Consider the following 13,654-nt stretch of genomic DNA (forward strand, 5'->3'; position numbering starts at 1 on the left):
CTATCAATAGGAGAATGAATGAATGAACAAACTGTAGTGTATTTTTATAGTAAGATAATATATAATGATGAAAACAAAGTGGCTAAAAATTTGTGGTAGACTGCTTGTAATGTAACTCCCAGTCGGTAACTAGCTATGTGACCTTCATCAAAATACTTAGGTTCTCTGTCCTTCAATCTCATTTGTTAAATAGAGGTCATAATAGTGCCTATAGTCATGATGTTGTGAGTGCGACACCTGGTGAGTGGTCAATAAGTTAGCTATTATTATTTGTACTAGTGTATACGTAGGTGTTCTTCCCATCTGTGTTTCTACTTTATTTCATAATATTTTTTTAATGCAAGGAAATGATTGAATGTTATATTGTGAAATAGCTCCAGTTCACAAATTATTCATTTGTACGTACATCGAAACATGGTATTTTTCCAAAGAAATTATTTTACACAGGGTGATTTGAGCTTCAGGTTAGACCATAATAGCCTATTTTGCCCTTAATAGACTTCTCAAGTCCTGTAAAACTAATAAGTTTAATAGGAAAACTATCCCTGAGTAATAATAACTTCTGAGGTCAAGTCCCATTAGTCATAGGATCAGTGAGTTACATCCCTTCCTAACCCACACACGAAGTTCATGAGGGTGTTGAGTAGTGGCTCCACAGACAGAGACCGGGGCATGGTTCTGAGAGAGGATTAAGAAAGGAAAATTACTTTGGGTTCACACTGTAGGAAACCCCAATATTTTGCTTAAGTGGGCCTGTTATTTCCATTCAATTCCCGTGACCTATTGCCTCTGGCCAATCTCTCCTTTTGGGTGGCCTAATATGAAACTATTTTCTCCTAGCCTCACACTCATCTTTGGATGTTTTTAAGTGAATCTCTTGAATGGAAGATCACCAAACTCAGTCACAATCTGCCTTATTTGGGCAATATGCAAGAAACAGAATAAACCTGGCCTTTAAGGAGAAAAACAGAGACAGATGCATAGACAAACAAAGATGAGAAACCATGCGGCCCAAACACAGAGTGAGAGAAAGGCAAAGAAAGCACAGTCACCTGGCAGGCCTGATTAGACTGGCAACAAACGCTCTCCGTGAGCCTAAGGTCTGTCTGTTCCTTGCAACCAAATGATTCTTGACAAGGACATATATATTCACTTAATTCTCACAGTAGAAGATGGAGGTACTATCCTCATTTTAAAAAATATGTCCAAGGTCATACTAATAAGTAACGTAGCTGAAATATGTATTTCCAGAGCCTATTCTCTAAGAGCCTGCAATAGAATAATTTATTCTCCCTCAAGAAAGATGCTGTACTGTGTATTACTTCACAGAACAAGTAAGGATGTCTGTAGCCGTGGAAGCATGTGTGCAAGGTAAGGGAGTTGTATCAGGAGACATGTGCCTGAGGTACTTGCAGCACAAAAAGAAAAGAAAACCAGGTCTGGGGCTTGCCTTAGACGTGTTCTCTGGCTTTTCCTTGTCATTTCCAGCCATCTTTTTCTCCATGTAGGGACTAAATACAGGAAGGAGTGGGACCCAGATGATCAGCAGAGCACAGGGAAGTGGAAGATGGAGGGTGAGAGGGGATATTTCAAGAGCTATAAGGCATTCGCTTATTTGTCCTTAACTTAGGAATAAATTTATTAGCCATTGCATAGATTTACCATGGCTGTTTCTTATGAAACATTATACAAAGTTCATTAACAACTGGATAAATGTGAAAAATGTGCTAGCAAAATTAACTTCATTAACATTAAGTTAATTAACTAAAATTTCAATGAATGGCATCAGAGAGCTCACCACACATAACCTCTCAGGATGACAATCTGGTTCTGCTCATCCTCCTGCTTGAACTTGTGGTTATGCAATTAAATTTTAGACCATATGCATTTTCATTTATTTTAAAAACAGAAAAGACCACCCTACGGGTGTCAAATTGAATCTTTTCCCTGCATGTTTGCATATGACTCCCGTTAGGGTTATAATTATAGCTATGATTATACTTAAAATTTGTGTTTCAGAACACAGAATGGAATTTGTAGTTTTAAAACATGGACCATAGGTGCCTATTTTTACCTCTATAAACCGCTCTATAGAGCCTATTATTCTGTAGAAGAGTAAAAAGATCTCTAAGTGTCCTAATTCATTTGATAGCTCCATAATCAATACATGTGAAGAAGCAGAAACACCACAAAGATTGCAACATATGAAATAAGGTAAAATGTGTGTGTATATGTAGGAATGTAGGGAAACAATAAAGAATTGTTCCTATTGCTCAGATCCTATTTACTGGACTATATAAAATCTTAATACACTTGTTTCTACAATTTAAAAAAATGTGTTTATATATGCATATATGTAAATTTTGCATATATACATATTTTTTACATTAGAAAAATACTGACATATATATATTTTTTAGATAGATATATACATACGTAGAGAGAGAGAGACAAAAACTATTACACATCAAACACCAAGAATCACAGAAGCATCGGTCACATCATGCATTTAGTTTAACAATAGTAGGGAAGTTAAGCCACATCAATCAATCTTATTTTATTAAATTACTTCATTACTTGCAATTGATAGGGAAGACATAAAAATGTTCATATCATAAACTAGACTAGGGTACAGAGACAGAAAAAAAAGTAACAATGCAAGACATAGTACCAATAAAGAAAGTTAGAGAATCCAAAGCAATTTCAGCTGAAATAAGGACAGAGATGATTTTTAATTGTCCTTTATTTATAAGGGAATTAGAGCCAGTCTGCATTTATGCTGTGTTATGATTTTAAAACATTTAAATTATGAAAACATAAAATTTATGGAAAGACTATTTTGGAATAATTGAAATTCATGCACTACTTTTATACCATCTTTGTGATCTAAAGTCATATGACTATAATTTGTTTCATGGGCATCCAAACAAATGCCTCCTGGACCCAGCAGTTAATATAAATGAAAAAAGCGGGCCCAGAGTCATGTGTTAAACACATAGGGATAGCCTTCACTTCTACAAAGAAACAGGTTAATTTCTCCTTTCTGAAAACAATTTATTCATTCATTCGTTTGTATATTTACATATTTATATACTTACAAGTTTATAGTTTATTTTCTCACCATAGAATCATGAGTTATGAGAAATATTTTTCTACTTTGAGAAAAGTAATTGCAGGAATCCATGGATAAATAAACCACTCATTTCCAGTACTATGGAAACAATATGGACTGTTGAGAGACTGAGGGAAAATAAAGACTCTGTGCCCAGGCCAATGGGGCAGCACTGCCCAGCTCTGGCCAATTCCACCATGTGGGAGGGAGAGTCCTGTCATCAGATCTTTCTATTTTACAAAAGCAATAGAATATATAAAATATTCTGTGTTTTTAAACTTGGGGTCAAATTTTAAAACAAAATTTCCCTCTCAGGACAAAAATCCACGATACTTAATATTCTAATTGGGAATCTGGGCCACCAGTTTGCCGTCACTTGATGCCTCATTTTTCTAATTTATTTCAACAATAGCAAAATTACTAACTCAATTTAATTACAGCTGTTAAAATGTTTCATTCCAATAAATGTTTCATTTATTGGAATGAAACATTTGGTTAAGATAGGAATTGATTTGTTTTTTTTTTCAACTATGTTATATATTCAACTAAGACTGCATTTCTAAACATAGACCTATTTATTTTACATGCTCAAGAAGATAAAGAGAATTCTGAAAATGCTGAGACATAAAAGAAGTGACAGTTATGTCCTGTCAAGCCTCTGCCACCATGTTTCAGAAGAGATATGCTGGCAAGAATATCCAACCTTTTGGTTACCCAAAGCCATACAAACTTTGAGAAGTACTTTGTGAAAACAAACTCCCAATGTACTACTTGATTTAGACCTAGAAATAAATGCTTTTATAGATATAGTGTTATTGCCGTAATCCACTCACTTTCTAGTTCCTAGAGACAAGACCGCAAGGAAAAATAGAGTTGCTTCTAAGTGAGAAGTCAGGTAAGTCCTTTCATAGGTCAAGAAATTTCTGAGTCATTATATCCTTGGTATTGTTCTCTCTTTTAGCAAACACCAGTTGAGCATCTTCTATGTGTTAGTTATAGGTTAACTCCATGACAGTCGAGAGCATAACAGTCACGGTCATGGCAGTGACCGTGACTGTTATGCTCTCGACTGTCATGGAGTGAAAACTACAGTGGCTCCTGAAGGTGGAGATGCTGTTTGATAAGGGATATTATGTGTAAATGAGGGAGTAAAGGGTCTTAGAAGAATTGGCTGTTAACATTAACCTCTAGGTTACCTCTGGAAAAGGAATGAGGGAGGATAAATTGGAAGGAATTAAAGTAAACACTTTTTGTTTTGTTTCTATAGTTTAACATATGTTTTAGGAGAACATATACACCTTTTGCTCATTAAAAAAATAGTGATTATATGCTACTGTTTGTCCTTGAGAGTGAGATGTCATTATAATCCTAGACACTGAATAAGTGGATAGTTCAGATGAAAATTTTTCTGTTTAGTTTTAGATGGCATTAATCATTAGTAAAAGTTGAGTATTTCATGCCTATTTTATTTAAAATATTTTTTTACCTAATTATTTTGTTTCTTGCTCTTTTAATTAATTAATGATTAATTTTTCACTCAGACATGAAAATGTACTCTCTTTTCTACAACTCATGCCCACTATAAATAGATGATCTCTTGGTCATACCACTTTTCATCCATACTCTTTCAAGTCGGATCCTTCTGGAAAGCATGACTTAGGGTGAAACATGTGAAGCTGAGCTGAATGGAACCTCCTTCATACGAAAATGTCTGACTTCCATCTCCCCTAGTTTCAAACAAATGTATCATCATTCATAAAACTTATCAAGTTGCCATATTCACAACACATGACTGATATGCAGGTCTTGGATCCTCAATCTACACACTTCTAGCCCAACCTTTACCTGCCTCTCCACCGACCTTTACTTTCCTATATCCCTGCTCAGTGCTGTCCCCTCCACTATACTCTCCTTGCATTTATCTTTTGTCATTTCAAATCTGTGAGATGAGGAAACTAAGTGGCTTCCTAATTCCAGATTGCAAACTCGAGGCATCTATTAACAAGAATTCAAAAGATTTTTAAGCGATGCATTAAGGGTCTAGCAGGACTCTGACTTGGTACTCATAGCAGGCCTGATGGTTTATTTCTATTACAAACTTATGTTTCCTTGGCATATTTTTTTCAGCTGGAAAAAGGATGGGTCTAGGAATTGAAAGACCCAGGTCCATGTCTTGGCCTCCCCATTGGTTGAGGTATAATTGTAACTTCAGGAGACTTTCCCAGATCCTCTGAGTCTCCACTTCCCCATCTTAAAGGTGGGGAGAACATGCCAGTCCTCCTACCTCACAGGGCTGTATTGAGCCTCAAGCTTGGTCACTCCCTCCCTTATTCTCTTGGTCTCAGTTTAATACCTTCTCTGACCTCTCAGCCGAAGAGAGTGAACTCCAAAATGTATATTCCCATGGTATCCTGCGTTGCATCTTTAAAATCACCATTGCTCTGGTAACTGCTAGTTCAATGCTGGTTTTTCTCCTCCCACCTGGAAATGCCTTGTAAGCTCCATGAGCATAGGGGCTGTGCTTGTCTTATTAAGGATGGTCTTAGTGTCAATAAATATCAGTTGACAGATTGTCGGATACAGTAAGTGAAAGTGCTTTTTAAGCAAGAAGCTACCACTGCAACTACAATTGTTGTTATTACTACTAGGAGAATAGTAGTAGGAGAGGTAGTTGCAGTAGTTGAATTACTGGTGGCACTTGTCACCATTAAATATACAACAGACTGAGAGCTACAAAATAATATCAAATATTATCAATATTCAACCCTTCCTCTTTTCCCCTGCCGTCCTTTTAACTGCTATCCTTTTAACTGATAGAAACAAAATAACTATATGATTAAACAGCTATAAAAACACAGCCCACAGTAATGGTTCAGAGTACAATATTCTGCTTCTTATGCACCAGTTCTTGAAATACACAAGTCATCACTTGGAGAAAGATCTAAAAGAAAGAAAGAAGGTGTGTCCTCATCTTGAAGCAGCTGAAAAACCCTTCTCCAAATTATGGGAGGGATATGAAGACCTATTAAAAAGCACCCCTTGTAAGAAGAGGATTTGTAACTGAAAACCTAAGGGAGTGTGGAATAACATTCTTGAAGAGGAAGAGATAGGTTTTCTGTCCCCACAGTGGGGCTGCGTGCCTTTTTGCCCTTGAAGAGGAAGTTAATGAAAATAAAGAAGATACCATGGAGTGGTAGGGGTGCCACTCTTGGGAATGTGAAAGAATTACTGATATTTGGGTGCAGAGAGGGGGAACAAAGCACGAGAAGATGCCAGTGTGGTCCACTGGAGAAAAGTTGATTGGGCTTTATAAGGAGTTCGAAGCAGACGATAAGTCCAGAAAGTCCACAGGCCAGAGATCCGATGGCCTATCCCCTGGTCACTTCCCAGGACTCTGGGGCCACTTGCAATCCCATTGCCTCGTGCTTGCTGCAGGTGCACTTTGTTTTGGAAGCACTTTATTATGACACGTTGCTCAGAGTGCTTGCAGATGCAGAAAACCACATTACCTATTAAGAACCTTCCTTCCCAGGTACTCACTGAGGGACTCAACTGAAATGTGTCATGACAACCCTCATCCAAATAATTCTGGCCTTTATAGAAGAATATTTTTATAAGATTTAATATGACAACAAAATTTTTCACTGATTCAATACTCCTGGCACGCTATTACCTATGCGCATGTATTCAACAGCTACCAAATCTCTACTGTGTATCCTAAAACAGTGGTAGGTCCTGGGAATACAAGATGTATTAAAATATTGTCCCTGACTCCAGGACCATAAATTTGGGCAGATCTATAGTTTGGAGAGCTGTGGATTTTCTTTTATAAAATGAAAGTCTGAGACCTTTGTTGGTTTAGTTTTAAAAATGGCATTATACTGCACCTGGAGGCAGGCTGGGGCACGTCCCTGGGGCTTGTTGACATCCACGGCAACAAGCTGCCATCCGCCAGCAGCATCTTCGTGAAACATCTTCAAGACAAAGAGGGAGATGAGTCAGAGACACTTAATAAGGAACATTGAAAACCGTAACTCTATGTCCTCAGGCTTTTACATTTTCATGGTATCAAAGACTTGTCTTCTTACGGATTTATATTTAAAACATGAGTCATTCCAATTATGTTCATTTTAACACTGAAAACTTAAGCGAATAATAGTAATAATAATGGTAATAGCTTGCATTTATTGAGCACTTGCTATGTATCATGTCCTCTCCGTCTTACATATGTCTTGCATAAAATTGCCCAATTATTCTTCTCCACAAGACTTTTAAGTAGGTATTTAATCCCCATTATATCGATTGATTAAAGATCTGAAAGAAAATGAAAATTACAATTCCAAAGCATGTGTCTGGTGTATTTTTATTAGAAGTGGTGAATTTTTATCTTTATTTAGTGGGCATTTCTCACTGAGTCAATAGAAAAATATTCTGAGGATAAATAATATAAGAAGTGCGCATGTGACATAGGGATAGAGGTTGGTGTTATTTGAATGACAGGAAACTGACACATCACTTAATAGACTTTGTGAAATTTTTGAAACTAGGCCAAATTAATCTGCTCAGCAGAAATATGTACATATTTATAAAGGGGTTAAAGTAGTTTCTTTTGGCTTCAAATACATAAGTGAAATTTAGGATAGGATACTATAGTACAGGATACTAAAATCTGACATTCATTGAATTGGGTATCTAGATTGTTGCGTGTCTAGGTTATTATCTTACTGAATTTCTGCTACCTCAAAAACTAATCATCTGTCAATATTACTCTCAGCTGGAAGACATTTCCCACTTATATTTTCCTATTAATATATTTTCTTTCCAGTCTCAGTGGTGTGTGTGTGTGTGTGTGTGTGTGTGTGTATTGAGGTGGTAGTGGTATAAGGTTAAATAAAGGATTTTTATTTTTCTGAGAAAAGACGCTAACTACAAGCACTCTGTTTTATTTCTGCCCGAGGTCACTGTTTCATATTTATTTATGTCCTCATGTTAGTTTGACTCTGTTCAAAAGAGTAATTGTTGATGGAAATATGAGATGATACAAAAATTCTATTAGCTAGAATATATAATTTCAAACTCCTGGTTGTGGAGGTAGGGAATCATTTGCAGAAAAAAAACTTGCTCTCTACAAAATAAGCGAGGGAGTGAGAGACAAGAGCCAAAATTCACAGACCACATACTATTTTTAAAATGGAGGTATACATTTACACAAAAATTCTTTGATTCTAATCAAAAATTCAAAGGATTCTAATTCCTTTTGGAATAAATTTTAAAAGGTATTCTTAGTGGTAGAATGAAGCACTTCCCTCAGGAATAATCTCATTCTGAGAATACAAACATTGGTTGAAAGCAAACCTGTTAAAGTGCCTTCTAAAGTTTCTGTCAAAATTCCGGGATTCTCCTTTTAAGTGGAAAAAGACAGAAGCAATTCTGTCAATCATAGCTAAAAACCGTCTGTACAGGCATCTTCTACTCTCTTATCATGGCACAAAAGATCATTTGGGTATATATTTGCTTTGATCAGTAGCAGACTCATTTTTTTCTACTAAATTATTTTTTCCTGTAGACCAAAATCAAATGAATTAATTTAATTGTTATAAAAGTGTTCTCTCAAGGTCACTTTTTGTATGGAATAAAGTGAAAGAAATGCAAACACGTTCAATTTCTTTTTAGTTCCTGAAATTATGAAACATTTAGATTGGTTAATGTAACAGTAGCTATGTGACACAGATGATGGGATATCTGAAGCCAGGAATCCTCAAGGACTCTCTCTCAGGGGAGTGTGGCAGAAGCAGGAGCTGCCACCTCTCCCTCTATATCTCTTGTCCCCATCTTCCAAAGTAAGAAAAATTTATGGGACCACTAGGATACCAAAACAAAACAAAATAAAACAAATACAAAACAAAACAAAAGAACTAATTGTTTCCTTTTTCAAAGCTAATCTTGACCGCGTAATTACATACTGGTCTATGACATGTAAGCAGAGACTTTCTATTGTTTTCCTTCCTGCTTTTTGGAACATGATGTGAGGGATAGGGTTCTAGCAGACAACTTATTTTGAGAGGCAACTTTGGGAATGGAGGTTATGCAAGGTGGAATAAAATAGGTATAAAGAGTCAGGATCCGTGGCAACACAGACCACCATACTAACTCTAAATGACCTCCTCCAACTTTATATGAAAAAGAAAAGAACTCTATTTTACATAAGCCACTTATTTGGGGCTTTTTATCTCTTGCAGCACTCTCTCTGTCTCTGTCTGTCTCTGTCTCTGTCTCTGTCTCTCTTTCTGTCTCTCTCTCTCACACACACGGTAATGCAGAGAAAAATCTAAAATTTATTTTGACATTATTATGCTCTTTGGATTCTTTCAAAATGATTGTCCTTTTAAAAATAGGCAATAGTCATTATTACACAAAATAATGAGAATGGGCACTTGACTTGATTTCATTATTCAATGATATATTCAATCGCTCAGCTTCACAAAATTGAATTCTCGTATATGGCTTCCTATGATGAATGTGTTATATTCCATTACTATGGTTCCTTCTTAGAAGGAGCTCACCATTGTACCATGCTAGAATAGTCCTTCCAGAAACCGCTTTCATTAAATTGCTTTCTCACTTATTTTAATGGTGTATGTTCATGTGGAAATCAACGCTCTTAGAATACAGTAAATACATTTTTTACTGAAGCATTGTCTTTGAGCATTATGTTATACGTAGTCTTTTTTGGAGAAGAGATTCTTTCTATTTTTGATCATATGTCTTTTCACCTATGCATGTCTGCTTTTAACCCAGTATTGCATACAGAAATTGTAGAGACGCATATGTTAAGAATTTTCATGGAACTACAAAGGAAGAACTCATAAGTGTCCTTTTATCCTACATCAACTTTATCAGTCTTCTGTTTTAATTGGGGAACATTAATTCAGAAAACATGGGCCAGCAAAGGTGCTGAATAAGAGATAATTACAAATCCAGAAATTATTACTCTCTTTAGACAATTAGAATATTTACTTAACAATCTTATAATGTAACCCTATTGGACCGCAATCCATATATAAAAGTTAGGTATGTATTGATTGCCAGAGCCTTCCTTGTGTCTCTTATCACTGTAAATAAAAAAGTAGCCTACTACTAAAGTTTAGTAGCTCTTTCAGTTCTATTCCAGACAAAGTGAGATAAGCTCATCTTTACCATGAATCTGGCTAGATCAGAAGACCATATGACTAGCAGTAGATATCTGAGGTGAAGCATCTAAGGAATGAGAGTGAAGATCCAGACAGGAAGGATACTATAACCAGAACATTATCTACTAGCACATCTGCACATCCCAACATCCAGTTCTGGGGCAATATCCTGAGAAACCTGTGGCATAGGTAGTCCTATTGTTGACTGACACAGGGGGCCACTATATCATAGATGTATGACTCTCTTGCGCTTTACCCCAACATACAACTGAGCATGTGGCAACAGTGATCTCTGTCTAATAATTATGCAGGTATGAAGGTCACCATCCTCATCAGAATTCAGGCAAATTAATGATTACTAATCTGAAAATTTCTACATTATTTTTCTTTGATTTTCCTGTTACATTTTGTATCATGATCTCCATGAGATCTCTGGCATTATTTTTTCTGTAATTTGTTTCTATGCTGTGACTCAGAGGCAGGTTGCCTCCTATTTAAACAAAAAATAGTTCTCATAACTGATTTTCTTTTGCCCCTGAACAGTCCATATCAGTCAGTCGATTCCTATTGAACTGCTTAAGATGTCAGAGAGCCCCTTCCCTATCCTGTTAATGTGTATCATTTTTCTTTCTACACACACAGCCCTCTGGAGAAGTCCATAGACATCAACAGGTTCACCAAGCCCAAGACTCTCAGCACTTCTATAAGGATAACTTACATATCAAATTGCAAATGTTCCAAATTCTACAGAAAGGCAAGAACTGGCTTCATTTTTGAACAGCTGTGTGTTTGCAATACAATAACCATCCTTATTTTAATTATTTAAAGCCTATCTGTTTTATTAGAATTAGAAACTTGTGATTTAGTGTTTTAAACCATTTAACAAGGTGTTCTTGTGCACAGAGTTCTGTCAAATTTTACAAATGCTAGAGAATCACAGCAAATGATGTCTATCCCTTCCACACACATAAAAGCATCTGGGCCACTTGCCAAGTGGCTGGGAGGGGCTGGGCGGGGCCTGGGCCTGTTGCCAGGCAGCCCAAGTGGTGTTTTACCAAGAGGCTGCTGCAGGAGATTCAGTTGCCTAGCAACCGGGTCCTCAGCCACAGCACTTTTCTTAATGAAGGTTTTTCACAATTCTCTGTGTGATTACCTCTGCTGAATACCTAGACTCATTACCTCTGAATTACCAACTTATTCCTCCAGATTAAGTACAATTTTCCATCAAAACAACTTTGTATAACTCTGCTAACAGTCTCTTCACATCTCCTTTCTATTATAACTGCTGGTTGATTTTGGTGGCACTTCCAAACAGTACTTTTCCAGCTGTGGTTTTATAAATAAGAGTTACTTAATAAGCATAATATAATTTTAAAGCATAGTATGACCATTTTAGGTCATCTCTCAGGAACATGATGTAAATTCGTTGCTGAGTTAATAGTTCTACATTCCATTTAGTTCTCAATATATATAAACATAGCAGAAAACACACCTTTGAGAGATTGTCACCCTACTGTTATTAAAAGACATGTCAGAATGGACTTGGAACTTATTATTTCTCATAGTTCACTAAAAGAGATGAGTGAAGAAATAAGAACTAGATGTGGTTGATTCTTTGAAGGTTTTCCTATATGCCTTCTGTAAAATAACCTAGATAATATTTAAAAAAAATTTTCATAGAAGTATGAATAGTCGTTTGTCAAAATTGAATATTAGTACTATTTAATCTATAATGAATTTCATCTAGACAATTCAAACTTTCATATCATAAAGATGCTACATAAGGTTTTTCCAAATATTAGCACATTTAATAACATTTTAGCATATAATTATTAAAAGTTCGATTTGAAGATTTTCAAAATAAAATTTGTACCTTGGATCTTTCACAAATTCCTTTGTACCAATAAATCTGTATAAATATTTACGAACTTATATTTTTCTTAAAATTTAATGTTAAAATAATAGTTACAAGGCATTAAAATAATTTCATTCTCAATTTGTGAATTTTTATTTTCTCTTTATAAAGATTCATACTAGAAGATATATAAAGCTGCCCTTCTTTCTAAACACCAAAAAAAAAAAAAAAAAAAAAAACAAAAAAACAAAAACAAAACCAGATACACAAAACTAAACCAAAAATAAAAACAAAGTCATTGGATCTGAATTCCTGTCTTACGTAATAACTGCCCTGACGCTTTTAGTCAAATTCCATAGCACTTCCAATTTCTTGGGAGCACAGGAGAACCCTCCTGAATATATAGTGATTCTTTAAAAATCACAGGCTTGCATTTGGGGTTGAATCATTCTGAATGAAATATATTTTCCATTTCAAATATTCTAATCCTATACCACGTGCCATTGTATTGGTTTCCAATTACATGAATAAGTATTTATAAAAACAGGAAATTACAGTTTCCATATTTTATCTGCAAGCTCTTCGAGGACTTGTGATGGCAGAATCAAATCAAAAGTGTGTAATAAATGTGGGACAATCTTAGTTTTGTATCACATCCATCCATGGAGCTGAAAAAATATAGGTGCCCTTGCCTTATCACCCAGAAAGCCTGGTTTGTTTATTCTGGGTTTAGACCCTTGCACTTCTATTTTTCAACAACTCCCTCAGTGACTCTGACTGTAGAAGGACATTTTAACAGGGCTCCCTCAAGTTCCATTGAGTCTCATGGATGATGAGGATTGCGTGCCCATGTTCGAATGGGTTGCAACACCGTCTCCTGATACTATACCTGCGTAGTAGCTGTTGAAGTAGTACTGCTTCTCGAGCCCCACATTTGTTGAAATTGCACCCTGATTTCTGCAAATGTTTCAATGATGACGGCGATAAACACATTCTGAAAGAAAATTACAAACCACATTTACCAAAGACTAGAAATGAGGAAGCAGAGGGCAACTGAAAATAACCAAAAGTTCTGCAGAAACTGTCAAAAAACATAGATTTTATGAGGACAAATTTTTTTGCAGTACCTTAACAAGCCAGGCAAGGAAGAATATGAGAGTGATAAAATAAAAGTAGGAACGCCAGCGAGGAAAGCTGTCAATTGCTCTGTACATGAGGAACACCCAGCCTTCCTGGGAGGCAGCCTCGTAGACTGTGAATATACTGGTGCCTGTCGAGAGAGAAGAGAGCAGACTGAGTTATGGTGAACTTTTGAAATGAGAAATTGTTTTCCAGAAAAGCAATCAATATTAATTCACGTCATTTTCTCAAAGACAAAAGCCCTTCTCAAGGGACTGAAGTGGCATGCAACGTTTTATTGTTCTTATCCTTAGGATTCTGATAAAAGTTGTTTTTGACTTCAAGCCAGGGCAATTTTAATAGCTCTAGCAATAAAAT

At 36.0% G+C, this 13,654-nt stretch overlaps 1 protein-coding gene across 3 annotated transcripts in view; it reads right to left on the minus strand.

The window, feature by feature from the left end:
- NALCN (sodium leak channel, non-selective) overlaps positions 1–13,654 on the minus strand; it is a 277,480-nt gene that overhangs the window by 171,144 nt on the left and 92,682 nt on the right. For all 3 annotated transcript variants that reach the window (XM_039849049.1, XM_039849048.1, XM_039849051.1), the window contains exons 8-10: positions 13,285–13,427; positions 13,047–13,151; positions 7,000–7,086 (exon numbers count right to left, since the gene is read on the minus strand). In XM_039849049.1, coding sequence (XP_039704983.1) covers positions 7,000–7,086; positions 13,047–13,151; positions 13,285–13,427 — 335 coding nt within the window. The remainder of the gene's footprint in view (positions 1–6,999; positions 7,087–13,046; positions 13,152–13,284; positions 13,428–13,654) is intronic.

This window comes from Pteropus medius, unplaced genomic scaffold (genome assembly GCF_902729225.1).
Source record: "Pteropus medius unplaced genomic scaffold, Ma_sr-lr_union100, whole genome shotgun sequence".
Lineage (NCBI taxonomy): Eukaryota > Metazoa > Chordata > Mammalia > Chiroptera > Pteropodidae > Pteropus > Pteropus medius.